Genomic DNA, 25,496 nt, shown 5'->3' with positions numbered 1-25,496 from the left:
CTCCATGTGTGGAGTTTGCATTTTCTCCCCGTGTCTGCATGGGTTTCCTCCGGGTGCTCCAGTTTCCTCCCGCAGTCCAAAGACATGTAGGTTAGGTGCATTGGCGATTCTAAATTGTCCCTACTGTGTGCTTGGTGTGTGTGTTTGCGTGCCCTGCGGTGGGCTAGCGCCCTGCCCAGGGTTTATTTCTTGCCTTGCACCCTGTGTTGGCTGGATTAGCTCCAGCAGACCCCCGTGACCCTGTAGTTAGGATATAGCAGGTTGGATAATGGATGGTTTCAGGATATTTTATGGAAAACATTTTCCATTTTTCCCTGTATTGCTCAAAGTTAAATTGTTGGTGGTTGGTTTCTTTCATTACATTTTTCTTTCCACAAAATAATCAAACAATATATTTCAACACCTCCCCATGGGCTCACCACCTATGGGAGGGGCCAAGGAGGTTGGGTGCAATGTGAGTTGGGTGGTGGCCGAAGGCGGGGACCTTGGCGGTCTGATCCTCGGCTACAGAAACTGGCTCTTGGGACGTGGAATGTCACCTCTCTGAAGAGGAAGGAGCCTGAGCTAGTGCGCGAGGTCGAGAGGTTCCGGCTAGATATAGTCGGACTCACCTCGACGCACAGCTTGGACTCTGGAACCAATCTCCTTGAGAGGGGCTGGACTCTCTACCACTCTGGAGTTGCCCCCGGTGAGAGGCGCAGAGCAGGTGTGGGCATACTTATTGCCCCCACTGGAGCCTGTGCATTGGGGTTTACCCCGGTGGACGAGAGGGTGGCCTCCCTCCGCCTTCGGGTGGGGGGAAGGGTCCTGACTGTTGTTTGTGCGTATGCCAACAGCAGTTTGGAGTATCCACCCTTTTGGAGTCTCTGGAGGGGTTGCTAGAGGGCATACCTTCTGGGGATTCCCTCGCTTTGCTGGGAGACTTCAATGCTCACGTGGGCAATGACAGTGAGACCTGGAAGGGCGTGATTGGGAGGAATGGCCCCGATCTGAACCCGAGCGGTGTTTTGTTATTGGACTTCTGTGCTCGCCACGGATTGTCCATAACGAACACCATGTTCAAGCATAAGGGTGTTCATATGTGCACTTGGCACCAGGACACCCTAGGCCTCAGGTCGATGATCGACTTTGTGGTCGTGGTCGCCGGACTTGCGCCATATGTCTTGGACACTCGGGTGAAGAGAGGGGCGAGCTGTCAACTGATCACCACCTGGTGGTGAGTTGGCTTCGATGGTGGGGAAGATGCCGGTCAGACCTGGTAGGCCCAAACGTGTTGTGAGGGTCTGCTGGGAACGGCTGGCAGAGTCCCCTATCAGAAGTAGCTTCAACTCCCACCTCCGCAGAACTTCAACCACGCCCCGAGGGAGGTGAGGGACATTGAGTCCGAATGGGCCATGTTCCGTGCCTCTATTGTTGAGGCGGCTGACCGGAGCTGTGGCCGCAAGGGGGTCGGTGCCTGTCGTGGCGGCAATCCCGAACCCGTTGGTGGACACGGCGGTGAGGGATGCCGTCAAGCTGAAGAAGGAGTCCTATAGGACTTTTTGTCCTGTGGGTCTCTGGAGGCAGCTGATAGGTACCGCAGGCCAAGCGAACGCGGCTTCGGTTGTTGCTGAGGCAAAACTCGGGCATGGGAGGAGTTTGAGAGGCCATGGAGAACGACTTTCGGACGGCTTCGAGGAGATTCTGGTCCACCGTCCGCGCCTCAGGAGGGGAAGCAGTGCAGTGTCAACACCGTATATAGTGGGGATGGTGCGCTGCTGACCTCACTCGGGACGCTGGGTCGGTGGGAGGAGTACTTCAAGACCTCCTCAATCCCACTAACATGCCTTCCAATGAGGAAGCAGAGCCTGGGGACTCTGAGGTGGGCTCTCCCATCTCTGGGACTGAAGTCACCGAGGTGGTCAAAAAACTCCTTGGTGGCAGGGCCCCGGGGTGGATGAGATCGCCGAGTTCCTTAAGGCTCTGGATGTTGTAGGACTGTCTTGGTTGACACGCCTCTGCAACATCGCATGGACATCGGGACAGTGCCTCTGGATTGGCAGACCGGGTGGTGGTCCCCTCTTTAAAAGGGGACCGGAGGGTGTGTTCCAACTATAGAGGGATCACACTCCTCAGCCTCCCTGGAAAAGTCTATTCGGGGTTCTGGAGAGGAGGGTCCGCCGGATAGTCGAACCTCGGATTCAGGAGGAACAGTGTGGTTTTCGTCCTGGTCGCGGAACAGTGGACCAGCTCTTCACCCTTAGCAGAGTCCTGGAGGGTGCATGGGAGTTTGCCCGACCGGTCTACATGTGTTTTGTGGACTTGGAAAAGGCATTCGACCGTGTCCCTCGGGAATCCTGTGGGGGTGCTCGGGAGTATGGGGTACCGGACCCCTGATAAGAGCTGTTCGGTCTCTGTACAACCGTGTCAGAGCTTGGTCCGCATTGCCGCAGTAAGTCGAGCCCGCTTCCAGTGAGAGTTGGACTCCGCCAGGGCTGCCCTTTGTCACCGATTCTGTTCATAACTTTTATGGACAGAATTTCTAGGCGCAGCCAGGGTGTTGAAGGGGTCCGGTTTGGTGGACTCAGGATTGGGTCACTGCTTTTTGCAGATGATGTTGTCCTGTTTGCTTCATCAGGCCGTGATCTTCAGCTCTCTGGATCGGTTCGCAGCTGAGTGTGAAGCGGCTGGGATGAGAATCAGCACCTCCAAATCCGAGAGCATGGTCCTCAGCCGGAAAAGGGTGGAGTGCCCTCTCAGGGTTGGGGGAGAGATCCTGCCCCAAGTGGAGGAGTTCAAGTATCTCGGGTCTTGTTCACGAGTGAGGGAAGAATGGAGCGTGAGATCGACAGGCGGATCGGTGCGGCATCCGCAGTGATGCGGGCTCTGCATCGGTCTGTCGTGGTGAAAAAGGAGCTGAGCCGTAAGGCAAAGCTCTCAATTTACCAGTCGATCTACCTTCCTACCCTCACCTATGGTCATGAGCTATGGGTAGTGACCGAAAGAACGAGATCGCGAATACAAGCGGCTGAAATGAGTCTCCTCCGCAGGGTGTCTGGGCTTTCCCTTAAAGATAGGGTGAGAAGCTCAGTCATCCGGGAGGGGCTCAGAGTAGAGCCGCTGCTCCTCCGCATCGAGAGGAGTCAGATGAGGTGGCTCGGGCATCTGATCAGGATGCCTCCTGGACGCCTCCCTGGTGAGGTGTTCCGGCACGCCCAACCGGGAGGAGGCCCCGGGAAGACCCAGGACACGCTGGAGGGACTATGTCTCCGGCTGGCCTGGGAACGCCTTTGGGATTCTCCCGGAAGAGCTGGAAGAAGTGGCGGGAGAGGGAAGTCTGGGCCTCTCTGCTTAAGCTGCTGCCCCCGCGACCCGACCTCGGATAAGCGGAAGAGAATGGATGGATGGATATATTTCAACATTAAATCTAACCTAAAAACATGACAGTTGGTTTAACTAATATACCAAACATGTATCCACAAACAATTGTCAGTTCCTTCAAAGTATTACCTTCAAAATTCCAAACACAGTATGCTCCCAGTTTATTTTAAATATTTTCTTAGAATGTAATTTCTTAGAAGAACACTTGCTTACAGCACAGAATTGTGACATTTTTCTCTTGAACTGTATAGCATCCAGTGTATAGCTTGCCGTAAAAATACTGCTGTCCCAGCACGTCTGATTATGAGTAGGAGTGAGGGAGATTACCTTTTTACTGAATACCCCATGATATTTATTTAAAACTTATTGAAACACCACCATATAATCAATATTTGCTAAAACAATAAGTGATAGCTTACTGTGCATGGTGTTTGCATCCAAGGTTCTCCATCAATCTGCATTGGAAGAGACTTGCTGGTCCTTGATATAAAAATAAAACAAATACTTTATAATGCTAATAACAAATAACAATATTAACAAGTTGTTAACATTTATAATAACAGGATATTAAAGACTCACTTTAAAATAAACAGAATTTCTTAGAAAGCTTACTCTGTATCAAAGCTATCACAAGAAAAGTCTTTAGGGTAATATGTTGTATAAAATATACTTTTACTTACGTTCAGAGCAAAGTACAGTAATTACACTGTCCATTCCTAATTAAAGTAATGGATGTTCTTTTCTACTATTTAACCTTCACAAATTGCAGAAAAATCACCCAGGGAAAATAAATCAAAATGCATAAATCATCAGTTTTATTTGTACCATTGACTTCATTATAAATAAATAAATTAAATGTAAATTGTATAAATAGAGATCTATTCATTCATGAGTGAATTTGCTGAACCTGATTAAAGCATAAAGTGCAAGGCCAAAAGGGATACGTAACCATCACAGGGCACACATGCATACAGACCTATAACTCGCTTATAACTGGTCATGTTATGTTTGTCAGTTATTCTAATGTGCATGTTTTTGGGAGGTAGGATAAAAACCAGAGTACATGGAGAAATTTTCACACGGATAGTGTAATGGACCAAAATTCAAAACCACTTTTCTGAAGTCATGGGAGAACATCACCAACCACTGCCATAACATGCTGCATAGGTATAAAAATAAGTAAAATGATAGACTGATCATGGAAAAGTCCATTTGCATGATAATAGCTAATAATTAAGTTGAAAATGGCCAATGTCAATTTATTTATATAGCACATTTTAAACAACATAAGAATGCTGTGGCCAAAGTGCTTTACAATTAAAGAAGAAAAAAACATACAATTACCATCCATCCATCCATTTTCCAACCCACTGAATCCAAACACAGGGTCACGGCGGGTCTGCTGGAGCCAATCCCAGCCAACACAGTGCGCAAGGCAGGAACCAATCCCGGGCAGGGTGTCAACCCACAGCAGGACACACACACACACCCACACACCAAGCACACACAAGGGACAATTTAGAATTGCCAATCTACCTAACCTGCATGTCTTTGGACTGTGGGAGGAAACTGGAACACCCGGAGGAAACCCACACAGACACGGGGAGAACATGCAAACTCCACACAGGGAGGACCTGGGAAGCGAACCTGGGTCTACTGCGAGGCAGCAGCGCTACCACTGCGCCACCATGCCGCCTACAATTAACATAAATAAAAATAAAGTAAAAGAACATAAATAAAATACTGTAAATAATAAATAGAAGTAAGATTACATAATCTTGTTTTGAACAGTTCAATTGTAGACGTCTCCTTTATGTACCGAGTTAAAGAGTTCCACAGGTGAGGAGAAGCAGCTGCAAAAGCCCTGTCCCCCTTAGTTTTACACTTGGTACGAGGGACAACAAGAGATCTAAGCGCTCTAGATGGCTGGTGTAAAGCACACAATTCAGATAAATAGGAAGGAGCAAGTCCATGTAAAGATTTAAAAACTAGCAATAAGATTTTAAAATCAATTCGAAAACTGATATGCAGCCAGTGTAAAGAAGCTAATATTGGAGAAACAGAATCAGATTTTCTTGCCCCAACCAGAAAGCGAGCGGCAGCATTCTTGACCAACTGTAACCTGCATATCAGGGATTTGCTAATCCCAGAATACAGCGAGTTGCAGTAATCAAGGTGAGAAAATATAAAAGCATGAGTAGCTTCCTCAAGATCCCTAGAAGATAAAAAAGGCACTAAAAGACGAAGCTGGAAAAAGCAACTCTTGACTACAGAATAAATCTGTTTCTCAAAAGAGAGGTTACTGTCAAAAATAACACCAAGATTGCGGACTTAAGGTTTGCAAAAGACAGAGAAAGAGCCGAGAAGTCCAAGACCAATTTGGGCTTTAGCTGATGGACCCACTATAAGCACCTGTGTTTTATTTTGATTCAGATCAAGAAAATTATTAGCCATCCAGGATCTTAGCTCAGAAAGACAGTTGTGCAGTTGATTTATTGCAGAGTTGCAGACGGGAATATAAACCTGAGTATCATCAGCATAGTAGTGAAAAGAAATGTTAAATTTCCTAAAAATAGCTCCAATAGGGTGAAGGTATATAGAGAATAAAATAGGACCCAAAATGAATCCCTGAGAAACACCACATTTAAGAGGAGCAGTAGACGAAAAAGAGGAATTTAAAGTCACTGAAAAGTGTCTACCAATTAGATATGACCTGAACCAGTTAAGAGCAGCCTCTAAAAGCCCAACAAGATGTTCGAGCCGCAACAGCAATATCTCATGGTCAATAGTGTCAAAGGCAGCGGACAGGTCAAGGAGGACAAGGACTGCAGCGCCGCCTGAGTCAGTAATAATAGAGATGTCATTAAATACTTTCAAGAGGGCAGTCTCAACACCATAATAATGCCTAAAGCCAGATTGGTAGATCTCAAATAAATTATTGGAGTTAAGGTGATCAACCAATTCATTATAAATAATTCTTTCTGATATTTTAGCCAGAAATAGCAATTGGGAAATCGGGCGAAAATTGACTAAAGCTCTAGGATCTAATTCTGCCTTTTTTAGACAGGAACGCACCACAGCATGTTTAAAAAATAAGGGCACAAAACCCTCACTAATAGAACCATTGATAATGGCTAATAAAGGTGGACCCAAAACATCAAAGGTTTCCACTGAGAGGTGCGGTGGTACAATATCAAGAGGACTGAGAGTAGGTTTAAGGGTGTCAATAGTACTTTTTAACTGTGAAAGTGAGACAGGATCAAAAGATCAAAGATTCCAAGACAATGTCATGATTAACAATAGGAACTTCATAGCCAGTTGGAACAATACCACAGCAGATTGTATCAATTTTACTGACAAAGAATGAAAGAAACTGCTCACATGAAAGAACAGTACTATTTAATCCCGTCACAGAATGAGGGTGAATGGCCGCATTAATTGAATTAAATAAGACCCTAGGATTCTTAGAATGACGGGATACTAAATCAGCGAAGAAATCATGTTTAGCTTTCTTAACTGCAACCTGGAAGTTGAATAGAGAAGTCCTAAACATCTGTTTAGAAACAATCAGTCCATCTTTTTTCCAACGCCATTCCGCAGTTCGACAGGAGCGGCGTAGTGGTCGCGTAGTTTCATTTAGCCAGAGAGAAGGTCTTCCTTTATTACAGCGGAGCAATTGAGTCTAAAACCGTTTTACAAGAAGAATTAAATTCTAAAACAGAATCATCAATACCATCATATTGATCATACACATCAAGACTAGAGAATATGGTTTTAAAATTGGATATAATAGAAGAATTTTAAAAGCGAGAACAGCATGGAGCACAACTAGTAGTAGGAACATCAACAGTAATATTCAAATCCATCATTATAGAAAAGTGATTAGTAAAAGAAACATCACATAAATCAATATTATTAACTGAAATATCACGTGTAAGAATGAGATCAAGGGAGTGACCGAGACAGTGAGTTGCCGTATTAATATGCTGGATAAAATCAAATGAGTCCAATAGTGATAAAAAGTCATTAACCAAAGGTTTCGATTGACAACAAACATGTATGTTAAAATCACTAACAATAAATACTTTGTCATGGGAGAGGGTAATATCAGCCAGGAGATCAGAGAATTCAGAAATGAAGATATCATTAATTACAGGAGGTCTATAAACCACAGCAAACAATAAAGGAGCGGAGTGGCACACTTCAAAAGTTGCCATTCGAAGCTACTAAACGGACCCCTTGTAAGGCTCGGACACAAGAACATACTTTTAAAAACAGTGGCAATGCCCCCACCACGACGAGTCAGCCAAGGAGAGTTTAAAAATGAATAACCTGATGGTACCAAGTCAGTAAAACATGAAGAGTCACCATTTACAATCCAGGTCTCAGTGATGAAAAAAGATCCAGTTTATTTGAGATAATACAGTGATCCCTCGCTGTATCGTGCTTCAACTTTCGTGGCTTCACTCCATTGCGGGTTTTAAATGTAAGCATATCTAAATATATATCACAGATTTTTCGCTGATTTGCAGATTTCTGAGGACAATGGGTCTTTTAGTTTATGGTACATGCTTCCTCAGTTTGTTTGCCCAGTTGATTTCATACAAGGGATGCTATTGGCAGATGGCTGAGAAGCTACCCAATCAGAGCACGTATTACGTATTAAATAAAACTCCTCAATGATATATGATATGCTTCCCGCGCGGTGCTTCGCACACTTAAAAGCTCTAACAGCCCGTATTGATTTTTGATTGTTTACTTTTCTCTCTCTCTGACATTCTCTGTCCCTGACGTTTATTCCTTTGAAGAGGAAGATATGTTTGCATTCTTTTAATTGCGAGAAAGAACTGTCATCTCTGTCTTGTCATGGAGCACAGTTTAAACTTTTGACTAAAGGGTGTTATTTCATGTCTAGAGGGCTCTAATAATGTTAAAAAAATGTATTTAGAAGGTTGTAAACAGGTTTTCAGTGCTCTAACTGCAAAAAAATTTGATTTATAAATAAAGAATCCTACTTCGTTGAAATTCATTTATCTGTCTGGAGCAGATTAAGTGAGATAAACGAGGGTTTACTGTATAACTGTGCGGAGAATATTTATAAACAGTGTGGGAGAGTTTCTAAGGGCTTAAAATATATAAAAATAACCATACAAACATATGGTTTCTACTTCGTGGATTTTCATCTATCGCGGGGGGTTCTGGAACACAATCCCCGCGATCGAGGAGGGATTACTGTAAAGTCTTGCAGAATAAAAGTTTTATTAGATACTGATCTCACGTTCAAGAGAGCAGCCTTGATAGAAGTAGAAGAGCTTGCTGCGGAATGAGCACGGGTGAGCGTGGGAAGATTAGCAGCATTTACTCCGCGAGAGCACACCGAGGAAGAGTTATGCCGCCTTGAGATGGTACTGGAGTAACAGTGTCTTTGTTCTTTGCTCAGGGTATAATGATTTAAAATTAAAATAAAGGAAATAAGAATCTTACCTAATAGTGACAGAGGAACTCTGAGCAAGCCTTTTTCCAGCACTTTTTAATCCTGTATAGATCTGTCCCATTTCCATTGCACCTTCCAGGCCAATAACTTCAAAAAGCTGATCTGAAAGATCTAAGAATAAACATAAAAGACATATGTAATTATTGCCATGTGTATTTGAATGGTAACTTACATTACTCAAAGGGAACACTTAAATAACACATTGGATATTCAATTGGAAAATCTTTACTGAATAATACCATGCATTTTGTTGAGAAATGATGTAACAATACTGAATAGAATTCAAAATCCAAATTGCGCTAACTTCAGCACGGCAACTCATAGTTTGACTCAGTTTTGCGTATGGCCCCCTTGTGCCTGTAAGTACTCCTGACAACGTCTGGCATGGTCCTGATGACATGATGAATGGTGTCCTGGGGGATCACCCCCCAGACCCTGATCAGGGCATCAGTGAGTGCTTGGACAGTCAATGGTGCTACTTGGTTGTGTCCGATGCACCGACACATAATGTCCCAGAGGTTCTCAATTGGATTCAGGTCTGTGGAACGTGTAGCTAGTCAATGGCATCAATGCCTTCCTCATCCAGGAACTGCTTACACACTCTGGCTATATGAGGCTGGGCATTGTCCTGCACCAGAAGGAGCCCAGGGCCCAATGGACCAGTGTAAGGTCCGACGATGGCTCTGAGAATTTCATCCCAGTACCTAACAGCAGTCAGGATCACCGTAGCCTAGCATATGAAGGTCTGTACGACCCTCCAAGTTATGTCTCCCAAGACCACCACTGACCCCCCCACCAAACCAGCTAAGCTGGATGATGTTGCAGGCTTCATAATATTTTCAGACTCTTTCACATCTGTCACACATGCCCAGTGTGAACCTGTTGTCATCTATGAAGAGAATGGGGCACCAATGGCGGAGCTGGCAATTGTGGTATTCTCTGTTGAATGCCAATCAAGCTGCACGGCAATAGGCTGTGAGCACAGGTCCCACTAAAGGATGTTGGGCCCTCATGCCACCATCATGGAGTCTATTTTTGACAGTTTGGTCAGAAACATGTACACCAGTAGCCATCTGGAGGTCATTTTGTAGGGCTCTGGTAGTGGTCCTGCTGTTCCTCCATGCACAAAGGAGCAGATACCAGTCCTGCTGCTGGACTGATGTCCTTCTATAGTCTTGTTCTGCTTTCCTCTTGTAAAAACCTATTTCCTGATATCTCCTCCATGCTCTTGAGACTGTGCTGGGAGACACAGCAAACCTACTTGCAGCATCACATATGGATATGCAATCCTGGAGGATCTGAACTACCGGTGTAACCTGAATTGGCAGCAGGTACTGCCTCATGCTACCAGTAGCGAGAAGGACACTAGCAAAATTCAATTGATAAGGAGAATTGTCCGTGGTCACCACATAATGGATGGATGCAAAACCATTTCCTTATTGGGGGCTGACTTGCTGTTGCCTCTCCATTGCACCATGCTCCATTGTCACTTTCATTTGAACCAAAGCAGGTGAAGATGACTCACAATCACTTATACTTCCTATTTATTACTCTGTAGCTTAATTGACTTGGTGTTAGATTCTGAAGTGTTACCTTAATTTTTTGAGCAGTATAGTTTTTCTATTAATGACCACACTCAAATATGTAACAAATATTCTTCATTTTTTGAAAAGCACAGAAAGAAGACAGTTTTACTGTTTTTAAATACATCAGAGTTGTATACCAAGTAATTCAACTGACATTTAAAGTACAATGAATGTCATTAGTATTGTTTGATCATGTCACTGAACCGAAATCACGAAGGAATAAAACATTCAAAGACTCATTTGTTGCAGTAAGGCTGACATGAGAAAAAATGTGTTTCGTATATTACATGAAATGTTGTGAAAATGTTTTGAAATCTAACTTCTCATTATTAGTGAATTCAATTTTAATTCAATATTACAAATGTCCATCCATCCATTATCCCACCCGCTTTATCCTAACTACAGGGTCACGGGGTATTACAAATAATGTAAAAGAAAAATGAAATGAAATAAGTTACATCAGAGATTTTAAAACAAAAATGTTGTGGAGATAAATACTATCTACGAATACAATTGGTTATCACCAACAACTTAAGAAAGTGGATGCAAATGTATTAAAAAAGGAAAAAAAATAGAAATGAGAAAATACCTTAAAAAAGACAATAAGACAGTAAAAGGTTTGCTGTAATTTAGTTATAGTTTTGTCATGTTAACATATTATATAATGTACACTTTGGCTGTACCAGCTTCTCATCCCTTCGCAGTTCCTTCTTAGAAATGTTCCCTCAAAATGGACTCTGACATTGATTCATGATACTATTCTACTTGGTTCCCACACTAAATTTTTTTTTTATTTTTATATCATGCCCTTCCTAAAGTTTTCCTAGTGTCTGTTAATAATGAATTTTTGCTTTGAATTTTATTGCACTTTTAATATGTACTGTTGTTATGAGATTATCAATGTGCACTGAAGTGTGATCTTAACTCCTCTTTAAAATGACATGTTATTCAGAAAATATTTAGAGATTCAATAAATTAGAGATCGAATGATTAAGGGATAAAATTTATAGCTCAGTCCTGATTTCTTCTAATTTTTAATTGCATATAAAAGTTATAACTACATGGGTGTTTTATTCAGTGACTAGCTGTGCCCTGCGGTTCCACCCACATATTAGTGAAAAAGGACAGTAAGGAGGGCCTTGCTCCCAACTCAATGTCATGCTCTCTCCCCCCACCCCAACTCGGATCACAGCCTCTGCCTCAGATTAGAATGAATATATCGCTCCAGCAAGTGAACTATGATTCTTAGTGAGATGAGAGAATTTGCAAAATTGACTGGAATGTTCAAGCAAATTATAGAAAAAAACCCAATCTAAATCCATTAAGTAGTTCTCTAGTTTGCTAGCTAAGCGGAGGTAAGGTAAATGCCCTAAGGCTGGTGAGTGTGTTAGGAGAACCCCCTTCCGCCTGCTGTGTGTCTCTCGGATTTGCACAAATAAATCAGTATCACAAGTGAAGTATGATACATAGCGCAATGAGAGAAGTTGCAAAATCAACCGTAATGTTCATGCAAATTATAGAAAAAAAACCCGATCTAAATCCGTTAGGTAGTTCTCTCATGAAAAGCGGACAGACATACAGACAGACAGATGCTGGATTTTGTATACATAGAGATTTTTATTATCATTTTTTTTTTGCTACAATTACTTTCTGCATGCCCTGTCAAGGACCATTTGCACTTAGTGTAGCTGATTCCAGACCCCTCCCTAACCCTGAATTAGAAAATTATAATATTATAAAATTTTTGACAAAAAATGGCCTTTGAGCCCAACAGGCTGGCCAATCCTACCCTCCTAATTCCTCTAAAATAACATGATGAGTAGTTCTTAATGTCTCTAGTGTCCAACTATCTATCACACTACTTGGTAACTTATTTCATGTGTCTGTAGTTCTTCCTAATGTTTGTGTGAAATTTACCCTTAGCAAATTTCCAAATGTATTCCAATGTTCCTGCTGAGCTCCTTTTATAGTAACAGCCTATACCTTCTGTACTAATTAGTTTCATAGTTTTAAAAATGTCAATCATGTTAACTCTTAATCTCTGCTTTCTTAAACTGAAAAGGAATCATCTTCTTTAATCTTTCATCTTATTTCATAGACTGCAGTCCTGGAATGAAGTTAGTATCTCTTCTCTGGATCATCATTTTGTAGCTTGGAGACCAAAACTGCACACTGTGCTCCAGGCAGTGCCTCACTTTGACTTGTATTCTACACATCGTGCTATGTAACCTAACATTCTGTTGGCCTTCTTAGTTGCTTCTGTACAGAATCTGAATGCTGACAGTGATGAGTCCAGTACAACTACTAGGTCCTTCTCACAATGGGTTCTTTAAAGTTTCAGACCTCTCACTGGGTATTCAAATCTAACATTTCTACTTTCTAAACATATTACCTTACATTTACTTACATTCAATTTCATTAACCACAAATTTGTCTAAACCTGTCTTCTGTCAGTCCTTCTACAGTATATATATATATATATATATATATATATATATATATATATATATATATATATATATACTGCTCAAAAGAATTAAAGGAACACTTTTTAATCAGAGTATAGCATAAAGTCAATGAAACTTATGGGATATTAATCTGGTCAGTCAAGTAGCAGAGGGGTTGTTAATCAGTTTCAGCTGCTGTGGTGTTAATGAAATTAACAACAGATGCACTAGAGGGGCAACAAATGAGATGACCCCCAAAACAGGAATGGTTTAACAGGTGGAGGCCACTGACATTTTTCCCTCCTCATCTTTTCTGACTGTTTCTTCACTAGTTTTGCATTTGGCTACAGTCAGTGTCACTACTGGTAGCATGAGGCGATACCTGGACCCTACAGAGGTTGCACAGGTAGTCCAACTTCTCCAGGATGGCACATCAATACGTGTCATTGCCAGAAGGTTTGTTGTGTCTCCCTGCACAGTCTCATGGGCATGGAGGAGATTCTAGGAGACAAGCAGTTACTCTAGGAGAGCTGGAGAGGGCCATAGAAGGTCCATAACCCATCAGCAGGACCAGTATCTGCTCCTTTGGGCAAGGAGGAACAGGATGAGCACTGCCAGAGCCCTACAAAATGACCTCCAGCAGGCCACTGGTGTGAATGTCTCTGACCAAACAACCAGAAAGACTTCATGAGGGTGACCCAAGGGCCCCATATTCTCTAATGGGCCCTGAGCTCACTGCCCAGCAGCATGCAGCTCGATTGGCATTCGCCATAGAATACCAGAATTGACAGATGCACCACTGGTGCCCTGTGCTTTTTACAGATGAGAGCAGGTTCACCCTGAGCACGTGACAGAAGTGAAAGGGTCTGGAGAAGCCATGGAGAACATTATGCTGCCTGTAACATCATTCAGCATGAGCAGTTTGGTGGTGGGTTAATGATTGTCTGGGGAGGCATATCCATGGAGGGTCACAGGCTACAGGCTTGGCAAAGGCAACTTGGCTGCCATTAGGTATCAGGATGAAATCCTTGGACCCATTGTCAGACCCTATGCTGGTACAGTGGCTCCTGGTGCACGACAATTCCTGGCCTCATGTGGTGAGAGTATGCAGGCAGTTCCTGGAGGATGAAGGAATTGATACCATTGACTGGCCTCCACACTTTCCTGACCTAAATCCAATAGAACACCTCTGGGACATTATGTTTTGGTCCATCCAATGCCACCAGGTTGCACCTCAGACTGTCCAGGAGCTCAGTGATGCCCTGGTCCAGATCTGGGAGGAGATCCCCACAACACCATCTGTCATCTCATTAGAAGCATGCACCGATGTTGTCAGGCATGTATACAAGAACACAGGGGCCATACAAAGTGCTGCGTACAATTTTGAGTTGCTGCAATTAAATTTTGGCAAAATGGAATAGCCTGCCACATAATTTTTTCACTCTGATTTTTGGGGCGTCTTTGAATTCAGGGCTCTGTAGGTTGATCATTTTCATTTCCATCAAACGATGTGGCATCCTTTCATTCCTAACACATTACCCAGTCTATATCAGTATAGATATCCAGGAGGATTTCTTTTCCCTTTGAGATCTGATGTGTTTTCAAAGTGTTCCTTTAATTTTTGAGCAGTTTATATATATATATATATATATATATATATATATATATATATATATATATATATATATACTGTATATATACTGTATATAGATATATGACATTATTTCTTGTTGTGTACCCTACAATTTAAAAGATCAGTAAATAATGAAAACTTTTAGTTAACGTTGATGACATACTGTATATGCAGTCCAAGTCTGTTAACTTTTGTATAGCACATTTCACTTAATACAGACACTGAAGCAATTATAATGTATTCATTTTCACAATTTCCAGTTACCCATACTCTCCACCAGAAAGTGAAAGCTAATCCTTCATGACACAAGCACACATGTATGGGGCTTGGAGTAAAGAAGACATCAATAACTCAGTACATGTTAGCAAACTACACCAGAAAATACAAAATCTGAAACACACACCAGAAACCAAAGGTGAACTAACATCAAATAAAACCCGTTTATAATGTACTGTGGCAACAAATACAAACTATCTGACCGAAAAATCTTAACTTCTTTATTAAGTTATGTTGAGCTGCCTTTTAAAATCAGTGAGGTACAGAGTGGGAAAATGGAAATGAAAAAAAGTTGAAGCTGGATAATTTCTCAGTTTTGTTCTGAGCTTCTGATCAGATTTGCAATACTGTATTCTTTCATGTAATAAACTGTTCTGTCTGATGATTTATTTCCTTATGTTGCCACATAAACTCTGTGAAAATCCATGCAATGCCACTATGCCTGCATTTTTGTTTGACAAAACTTGTCAATCAATGGTACTTTCTTTCCTCTGCAAATTAAATCAGAGAAGTATGTATGAATAAGATGTGGTAAATGTAGGCAATTATTCAATTAAAAAGAACATTTTTTGCAGGGCAAATTGAAATGTCAGAATTTTCAAATGTCATGTCAATATGCAATGTAATTAAGTGGAGGAGCAGTTTTGTTGCCTGACATTTTTTATAAGCATCTGTCTATTTTCTCTGTATTGAACATAATTTTTAACCATTCAGCAAAGTATAGAATATACTTAGATAACCAAGCTCTATAAATATTCTGCATAAATATTTACCCAGCTGCTTGGTTGTGCTGCTTTTCACTGTAGGAACTATGTATAGAAGAAAACTATATACAGTATCTTATTGTTGACCTCATGAGCATTTTAGATAGATAGATAGATAGATAGATAGATAGATAGATAGATAGATAGATAGATAGATAGATACTATGCAGTCACACTTGATCAAGATTAATTTATCATTTACACAATATACAAAGAGAAAATACAAGCAGCAGAGTAATTAATGATACTATATTTACCATATATACTGAATATAGTTTTATAATCTTTTATGATTGGTAAATTATAAGTGAGAAGAAAATCAAATCCTGGCTTAGTGTCACTGGGAAAAAATTGAACAATAAAACTATTTGTCCAGTAACATTTTAGAAATATGCCATGTTAAAGATATAAGTTGTGTGTGTGTGTGTATATATATATATATATGTTGTGATAAAGGCACTATATAGCGCCCGACCCGTCACAAACTGACGCAGAGGAACGTGTAAAATCACACAGGCTTTTATTTACTCTTCAGCTGTGGGGCACGTCTTCCCCGTGTACCACAGGCCCAACACAGTCCCAAAGCACTTTAAACAGAATAGCCACAACAACTCTCCACATTGCACCACCACTCCTCTCAGGCAACCTCTTCCTATTCCTCCCGGTTTTGGCCCTTTAATGGTGGAGGCTGGCCTGTTTTATAGCCCACCCGGAAGTGTTCCTGGTGCTTGACCACCTGGTCCCAATTGCACCTCCGGGTGAGGCTGATGACTCGTCCAGTCGGGTTCTTCAGTCTCGGCAGCACCCCCTAGCGGTCACCCCAGCTCCCAACCAGGCTGTGGAGGACTCCATGTCCCATGGAGCCACGGGGGGAGACTGGGGAATCAACATCGGCCAGGGAGGCTGCCACCAAGCGTCCCGGGGGAAGTATTGAGCTGTCCATGGTGGTTCCCCCAGAGCATATGCAGCAGGGGCCTCCCGGCTGGGCATGGGCCCCGGCCGTCACTCACAATATATATATATATATATATATATATATATATATATATATATATATATATGTATATATATATATATATATATATACACTGGGGGTTCACCCCCTGCTCGCTTTACTCACCAACCCTGAAAATCAATTGAAAGCTGCTTAATTTATACACTGAAAAGTATAAGAGATGATCAGCTGACAGTTGCACAGAATTTGTGTTAGTACAAACAGCCATTAAGTCAAAAATAAAGGGTAATAACGCACAAGTTAGTATTTTGTTCAACTTTTTAGAAAAGTGAAATTTTCCAAATTGTTAAAATTGTTTGATCTGCTACCAAACATCTGGGAGAAATGAACCTCCCTTGTGCACAAATCTCAATTAGTTAACTTATACTGTATATTGTGTATTGCATTGTTTTCTTGTGATTGTCACATAAATAAATTACAGTCGTCATCTCATTTATTGAATATTCAGACATTTTCATCATAATGTAAACAAGAAAAAATAAAAATATCCTCTTGTTTTCTGAACAGTCTTTCACTTTTATGGGGGAACATTGAGTCAGGGCCTACCACAACAGCATCAAGCACAAGGTGAGGTCCTAGCCCTTGGCACACAAGAGTCCTAAGGGAGCAGACATAAACACTCACACATTCACTCATATTGGGCCACCTCTGAGTCACTTCATCAGACATTTCCTTGGTGTATGTTATGAATTGAAGAAAAGCCACACAAATGAAAAACATACAGTATGAACTCCACAGTAGGATCACTAGACCTGAAACAAAGCAATGCTAAGCATTGCCAGTCTGCACAAAATGATACTCTAAAAGGCATATGCGTTAGCATGGAGGATGGAGGCAATGTGTCACATTAGTCAATGAAGCTTCCAAGATAAAAAAAAAAAAAAATTTTGTTTAGAGTATAGTCATATGTAAATCATCTGCCCACAACAGAGAAAAAAAAACACTACCCCAAGCAAAGATATTTACATGCTTGCAAAACTTTTTGCAGTATTAGAATAGGAAAAAACCATTAAGACAACTGCTGTTCTGATATTTTTTGAGGTACATATGCCAGGATTATTTGTAATGTACACCGCTTAAAAAAGAAGGAAAAAATATGTGAAACATACAAAAAACACAGAGAGCAGATTTTCCAGCAAGCTAAACTACTTTGCAAGCTCAATAATTACTCAAAATAAGTTGAACATTCTGGATCAATACTCATCATACTACATGCACTGCATCAAACGCAGCTGAGTATTGGATTTTATTTCATCCTAGAGAGAAGCACTTGACAACTTAAGATAAATGCAAGGTTTTGTTACTTTATGTTGTTTCACTGCTGTCACAAAAGATGAAACATCACTGTGAGATGTAATAGTATTTTCAGCCAGCATGCACAATGCATAATAGAAGAGAAAAAGGTACAGAATTATTTCAAAATAGTAGAGCTTTCTTCTTTGACCAAACAGATAATTATGTTAAACCAAACAAAGAGAAATAAGCACAAACTAGAATTATGGCCTAAGCAGCATTAAAGTCAAAAACCAAGAAAACATAGACACATAAGTTGGAGAAACCCTGTAAGGGATGACTATCCATAAAATGGCAATCATACACACATACTAGGTGACATTCTAAATGAAAAGCCATTCAACTGAAGGGATAACAAATACACAAGGCATTCTAATAATAATTCTTTACATTTATATAGCGCTTTTCTCACTACTCAAAGCACTCAGTAATTGCAGGTTAAGGGTCTTGCTCAAGGGCCCAACAGAGCAGAGTCCCTTTTGGCATTTGCAGGATTCGAACTGGCAACCTTTCGATTTCCAGTGCAGGTCCCTAGCCTCAGAGCCACCACTCCACCTTGACATTCTAAGACAACGTAAAAAAATGACATAGGTAACTTTTGTATCCATCATCCACTTTCCACTTGTTTGATCCAGACAATAAGGGGGGCACTATATACCCAAATCTGTAAGGTCTGGAATCATTTTCAAAGATCACCAATAAGTGTTATATACAATGGAGATGTCTGGTTGTTACAATGCCAGATAACTCTTCAATGGTCCCAGAGCAGAATGCATTGTTTGAAGAAAAAAAAAACTTGTCCTAGGCCATTTATTGCAAATTCCCGTTCCCTTGGTCCTACCCTGTTTTGAGAACCATTTTTCATTATAGTCACGGTCTGTGTATTTTACACGCAATCATACCACAATTATTTGAATAAACAAATCATTTCAAAAGAGAAAAATCATCCTTAGAATAATATTTTTAAACCAAGGTTTTGGAGACAGACCATAATTCAGAGCACTGGGTGTAAAGCAGGAGAAAACCCTGGAGAGGGCACCAGTCTGTCATAGTATATCCTTAATATAATTAATAAAATTAAAACAACTGTATGTGTTTGCCAACATTGTTTGTAAATGTTTTGCAGAGTTGGATCGGACATAGGAAAATGAAGTATAAATAATGGTTAAATGGATTTCAGAGACATTCTGATCCAAGCTGAAAATCATGTAATAAATTAGTTGTATTCCAGAAACAGGTTTAATGAAAAGACTAAACAAATGGTAGAAAATAAACAGTTAAAAACATAAGACTAAGATGATCACTCCACAAGTAGCATAAAAAGAGACCAATAAGAAAATTGAAAACTGTAATAAGGACTCAAAAAACTTTAAAACTGAAATTGAAAAACAAGAATTGCTATTAAAGCTAAGAAATTAGCAAACATTTTCCCCAGTACTGTCTCTACATATAAAATGAGAAAGCGTCCAGTGTCCGGCATCCATCTGTGGACTGTGCAACATAGTAAATCATCCAGCTATGGCTTGAATGTCCATTCAAATGCGTAACATCACAGGATTTTCATGTGTCAATATCATTCATGTTGTCTGGTGTCCTCAAGAATATCTTTTAAAAAGTACTTATTTTGAATGAATACCCTCAAGAACTAATAAAGCCTAAAATGAATTGCTCTTCAGATGGCGAGTGTTTAGAACTTCAGAATACTGGAAAAAAAAAGGCAGAACAAGAAAAAGAAAGATAAACTAGAATGTTGAATTAGCAGAGACAGAAAGAAGCACAAAGAAACAACAATATAAGGGCTACAAGATGGATATGAGGGTTACAATGTCTGATGAACAAAGCCACCAAGAAGCACAAAGAAACAGTGATACTGTGACTAGCACAGTGTGATTGAAACAGACAGACTGCTGCTTGCATTGTCACCACTTCTCACCTTGAATACAATATTCCCACTGTTAAATCTTTTGTAATACATGATACTAACCAACCGTTACATAATATTTATACCTTGCAGTGCTAAGCATTTTGCTGTAGAAAGACCACCAGATAGGGGATTTACAAAGTGTTGTCAAAAGGAAAAAGTAATTCCATAGCTCATTCCAACAGACAACCTGACAGTTAATGACAAAACTCCATATATATTCCAAAATATTTATGGAAAACATTAAATCAATCAATAACTCCTTGAAATTTGTATCTGTGGGTGCCAGAATCACATTTCCACTAGGCTTTTGCCCATATTGTTTTATGAATAATGGTGTAATTTACCATTGTGTTGGTAAATTACATTCAGCTAACAAAGAAAGAAGACAGTTTACCAAAAACACTGTATACAAAGAAGTCTTTAGTTTTATGACATGTAAGGGGAGCTGCAGCACCCAAAACCCCAGACACAACCTCACAGACACAAGGTTTTATTGTAATTAATTACCTTACCAAGGGCTTCTTTTTCATAACAGCACAAACACAATACAAAACATATTTGTCTCTTCTTTCCTTTCCTTCTACTCCTCCCAGGCTAGCTTTGACTGTCCTCCAGACCTGACTCCAACTTGCCCAAAGTATGGCAGTGCAGTTCATTTTATCCAAGACCTGCAATTACTTAGGGTGTCAAGAGCATTGTCCACAGGAAGTACTTCCATGTCAATTAGAAGTCCCTTAAAGTAGGGGTTACGAACCTCCACAGCACCCCTTGCGGCACCTACTGAACCCAACCGGGCTTCCCATGGGACTTAAGTTCCCAGCATACCCTGCAGGTGTCTAAAAAGGTAAAGAGGTCCAGGGATGCTGCCATCTAGCAAGCTGGGGAAAAGTTTAGTCTTGCGGAACTGTCTTCCCCCAGTTCCTCATTTACATTGGCCTTCCAGGCTGGGTGAAGTCTTTCGTGCATTCCTGCCCATTCACATGGGCATCTCCTACCAACCTCCTAGCCATGGTAGGATGTTACTTGCCTTGTTTCTTGCTTTTAATAGGCCAAGTATGGAGCCACAACACATTTTGGCAGGGATGCCCACCCCGCTTAGCATCTATTACATTCTTTAGTGTCTATTCTAAAGACTACAGGTTTAGTTTTATATAATTCAAATCTGTAAAATAAATTAATAACAATAAAAATTGCATATACTATAAACATTTTCACTTCCAAAAACATGAACACAATTTTTGCTCTATCAAATGATTCTGCCTTAAATACAAATGGTATATTCTACAATCGTAATATCATGATAAGATATAGATTCCCTTTTCCATTTTTTTATTTCCATTCTCACCTATTCTACCATTGTACTTGTGCTTGTTTTATTAATTACCTTTTAGCTAGTACCTTTTATAAAACAGTAACACAGACTTTAAGATGTTTCACAGTTGCAGAAAGGAAAAGCTTTGAATATAAGCAGCAAATAAACTAAATAAATCTTTTATCTAAGTCTTTATAAAAGATGTAGAAAGTAAATTGTTTCATGCAGAAGTAGAAACAAGCGCCAAGTTTACACATCTTACATATAAACATCTACACTTGGAAGTGTGTGTGTCTGTCCTGCCCGGAAGTGAGAGGTGGAGTCAAGGTAAGGGCTTCACCTCTGAGGATACACAAACGAGGCCAGCATGTCGGCAAAACAAAACCTCCGAAGAAAGTCACTAACTTAGCCGCTTATACACAAGTGATGCGAGCATGTTGGCAAAAGGAAACCTCCTAGAAGAGAGATGCCCAGACTAGTTCCTTTCAATTACCTGACATCTCTACATTTCAGTTTTTTTTCTGATGATTTCAGTAGTTTCTAGGACCCCCGGCTTTTTACAGCACAGGCTTACACAGCTAGTTATAAAAGAAAAGAAAGGTGGTAAAGATTCTAATTGTGATGAAGACTAATAAAACCCCCTGGGCCCAATGGCATTTTACCCTATGCCTAAAAAGTTTGCAGTGTTATTCAAATCTGCTAGAAGGGAGGCCAAATTGATCCCAATAATTAGGCTGGTAAGATATATGGCCGATTTCTTAATAGTGACTGGTAAGTATTTAATTCATGCTCTTTTTACTTCCTTCTTGCCAAGTTTTTTTGTTCATTGCTTAAAGGCTTGCATGAGGATTGGTGAGAAGTAAGAACCTCACATCAGTGAAATGAAACCACACCATCTGAAAAACAATTAAAGGTGTGTTTGTGTAAAGTTCTGCTGAAAGTATCAGTTTAAAGCAGGGACCCAGCCTAAAGCAATGTAATTTAAATGATAAAATATTGAGGGCATTAAAAATATCAATGTGGGAAAAAATTGTAATAAATGGAGTAAGCATGAAATACACAATAAAATGAAAGCCCATTCTCTAGATATTGTTGACAGTTTCCAAATATTGTTAAACCTGTATACATAAATTATAGCCCAAAAGAAGGGAGATGTTGCACAGGCAACTGTACAGGGAACATGTAATGAGAGAAGTGAAAGAATCCTGGGATACGTCACTAATGAGTGGGAAAGGGATTCAAGTGATGCAAAGGAGATGGAGAAAGAGGGTAAAAAAGACAGATTAGTCAGTATGGCAGTCTGATTAGTTGGTATAAAAAAAAATTAGAATACTGTAGGACACTACCTGAATGATGCAAAGTTCTGATGCATCTTGAGTACCTCCTGGCCACGTTCAACGACACTTCTTATGATAAGCTATCTGTCATAGATTAATGGCACATTCAGGGAAGAAAGTCCTTTTCAACAAACATAAATTTGAGGGTTGTCAATGGGGAATTTAATCTTACTATACAGTATATGTGCTCTCAATATAAATATTTTATTAAGAAACCTGCAACACACCTTCATTGACTGTCTGTGGGCCATGATATACTTTTTTCCTACTGTAAAAATTTGGATTTGTGTGATGATTGTTAGGGCACAAAAAGCAGATGCAAGCAGATAATCTTTATAGCAGTTTATTATAGCACGTGCATGTCCAAATTTACAGCCCCCAAAAAAGCTGTTTGATTTTCTGTCCCCTATATTGCATCACATCACTTATTAGCAAATCAAAATACAGAAAACTCTGCTGTTTATGTAAATCTAGTGCAACTTTAAAACACTACTTCTACAGGACAGTCCAATATTAAACTTACAAGTTTGTAATAACTGCATAAATGATTGAAATTACATAGACATAGGGGACCCACTTGAACCACCAACAATATGTAACAACCATCTAGATGATGCGATGGCTGCCATTATTGCGCCAGTACACTCACCACATGTTAGCTATTAGGTGGAAAAGGGCTGAGAGAGACAGCCAATTAAAAGAGGGAATGATTAGGGGGCCTGAATGGACAATGCCATGATGAGCAGTTTAGCCATGACATCAGGATAAACCCTAATCTTTATGAAAGATGACCAGGGATCTTTAATTACCACAGAGAGTCACAATCTCAGTTTTGTCTCATCTGAAGGACGGTGCCATATGTATAGTACAGCGTCCCCTTCACTGCACTGGGGCATTGGGATCCACACAGAGACAGCAGAATAAGTGCCGCCTTTTGGCCTCACCAACACCTTTTCCAGCAGCAACTCAAGCTTTTCCTATATAATCTCCCATCCAAGTACTAGCTGGGCCAAAATATGTTTAGCTTCAGATAGATGACCTGCAAGTCCATGTGGTGTGGCTGCTGCTATAGAATGCTCTCTTTACTGTATACAGTATGTGTTCATTAAACTCCATTGGACAAAAGTCACACTCAGATTGCACTTAAAACTTTCCTGTTCTACTGTATGTTGCATTTAAATTGACTTCTATGTGATCAGTAATTGAATAGTATTTACCAACTGCACATCTGTTGTATTGTCAAGAAGATATTTTCCGCCTACTTTCATATAATACCAGTTCATTTATGCTTGTGCCAGCTTCACAGAGTTTGTTTTCTTATGATTTGTTAGGTATTATGTGATATTGCTCTAATAAATAAAGTAATTCAAGTGGTGGTGCAATGGAGAAGTGGGTAATATTTCTACCTCAAAGGTTCAGATCCTGTTGTGTACATGGCCTATGTGGAGTTTGCATGTTTTTCAGACCTGCAATCTCCTAAGTCTAGAAACAAATATGTGGAGTTTGAAAATATACAAATGGATGGATGCAAAATATAACTTGAAGTCTGTATATTTTTGTGTGAACATTAGTAGGTACTGAACTGTCAATTAGAATGTACATGTTTAGCCTTTGGCCATGTAAAAACTGTAGTGTCTGTTTGTCACTAATGGGTGCACGATTAAAATATTACTTATGTACCTTTCACCTTTGTTTCCCTCTAGCCAAGAGAAACTAACGGGATGCTTTAAAATTCTGTGAAGGATTAGAGTTTACCTTGAAGCGAACATTGACTTGACATGGTTTCTAGGCAGGTGTCAGAGGACATTAATTCTTTGGGCTCCATTCCCATACTTAATAATTTACTTCTAACCAATTTTGTACAGAATTTTTATTCCACTTGAAGTCTGTTGTCACCTAGTGTAACCTGCGGTGATTTATAAATCTCAGAATATTCTTGATTTGGTGACATGACGCATAATGCCATTTTTGTTTATGGGCACTTTAACTTTTGTCTTCTGATTTTTGACATGGCTTATGCTTTAACCTTGAGACAACCCTAGACAGCTTTTTACACTACTTTGCACTACCACTGCTGTGATCTATAAATTTTCTAAGGAATGTTTACACAACTAAAGTGGTTTCATATAATAAATAGCAGAGGGGAGGTAGAGTGCAGCAAATATAATCAATAACATTTAATTTAACTTAGTAAAAAGAAATACATATAGGATTTTTTAATATCCATCCAATTATATATGCAGTTACAATATAAGATGTGAAACAAGGCCTATTTCAAATGTAAGCATCCAAAAACCCACTAGAAAACAAGGCTTGAAGTCAAGCATAAAATCTTTCATGTCGCCAAGAACGTCTTGGAATATTCTGATTATACAAAGAAAGATGAAGGCACACCAATGGACCTATATTGTTTATTAGGCTAGTAAGAGCTCCAGCTCCCTTGCTCATGGACTGTCTGTCGGTCTTGATAGTTTAATATATGAAGGTTTTGAATTTTTCTCTGGATCAAACCACCTGGTTAAACCTGGAGGGCCAAGACATGAACCTCAGACAAGAAACTTGCCTATTTCCCTGTTAAACCAGAGACCCCTGCTTAATTATGTTAAACACCTTCCCAGCTATTTGAGTCAAGAAGTTAAAACAGTATTAAATAATAACATTTTAATCACCAATGTTTGAATTTTTTGCCCTCTGTCACCTATTTTGAGGCATGGGTGGGTGTGTTTTCAGGCTAGCATTATGCTTCTAAGTGAAATAACTTATTTTACAGGTTTTAATATGGAAGGGAAAAACTATAGTAAACTAAACGGATTATCAGACATTTCTGATATACAAATGTCGAGGGCTAGCTAAAACCATTACAGAAGTTACATATGAATTTGTCTGAATCTAGAGTTGTTAGAAATAACTGCATTTCATCATTTAATAAAAACACCAAAGTCCTGATAAATGGTGAGGTTTAGTGTCAGGAAAGGCATCCGGTCGTAAACCTCAAGCTGGGAACTCTGTTGGAGAAGTCTAGAAGAAGAAAACTAAATAAAATTAAAAACAAAAT

General features: G+C 40.1%; 1 protein-coding gene across 1 annotated transcript in view; it reads right to left on the bottom strand.

Moving 5' to 3' along the window:
• Positions 1-25,496, bottom strand: part of dgkb (diacylglycerol kinase, beta) — a 738,105-nt gene that overhangs the window by 93,803 nt on the left and 618,806 nt on the right. Inside the window, exons 23-24 of the mRNA XM_039736618.1 lie at positions 8,845-8,965; positions 3,780-3,840 (exon numbers count right to left, since the gene is read on the bottom strand). Coding sequence (XP_039592552.1) covers positions 3,780-3,840; positions 8,845-8,965 — 182 coding nt within the window. The remainder of the gene's footprint in view (positions 1-3,779; positions 3,841-8,844; positions 8,966-25,496) is intronic.

Source organism: Polypterus senegalus, chromosome 15, assembly GCF_016835505.1.
Source record: "Polypterus senegalus isolate Bchr_013 chromosome 15, ASM1683550v1, whole genome shotgun sequence".
In the NCBI taxonomy this organism is placed as follows: Eukaryota; Metazoa; Chordata; class Cladistia; order Polypteriformes; family Polypteridae; genus Polypterus; species Polypterus senegalus.
The sequence above is the reverse complement of the archived record's forward strand: the minus strand, read 5'-3'. Positions and strand labels throughout refer to the sequence as shown.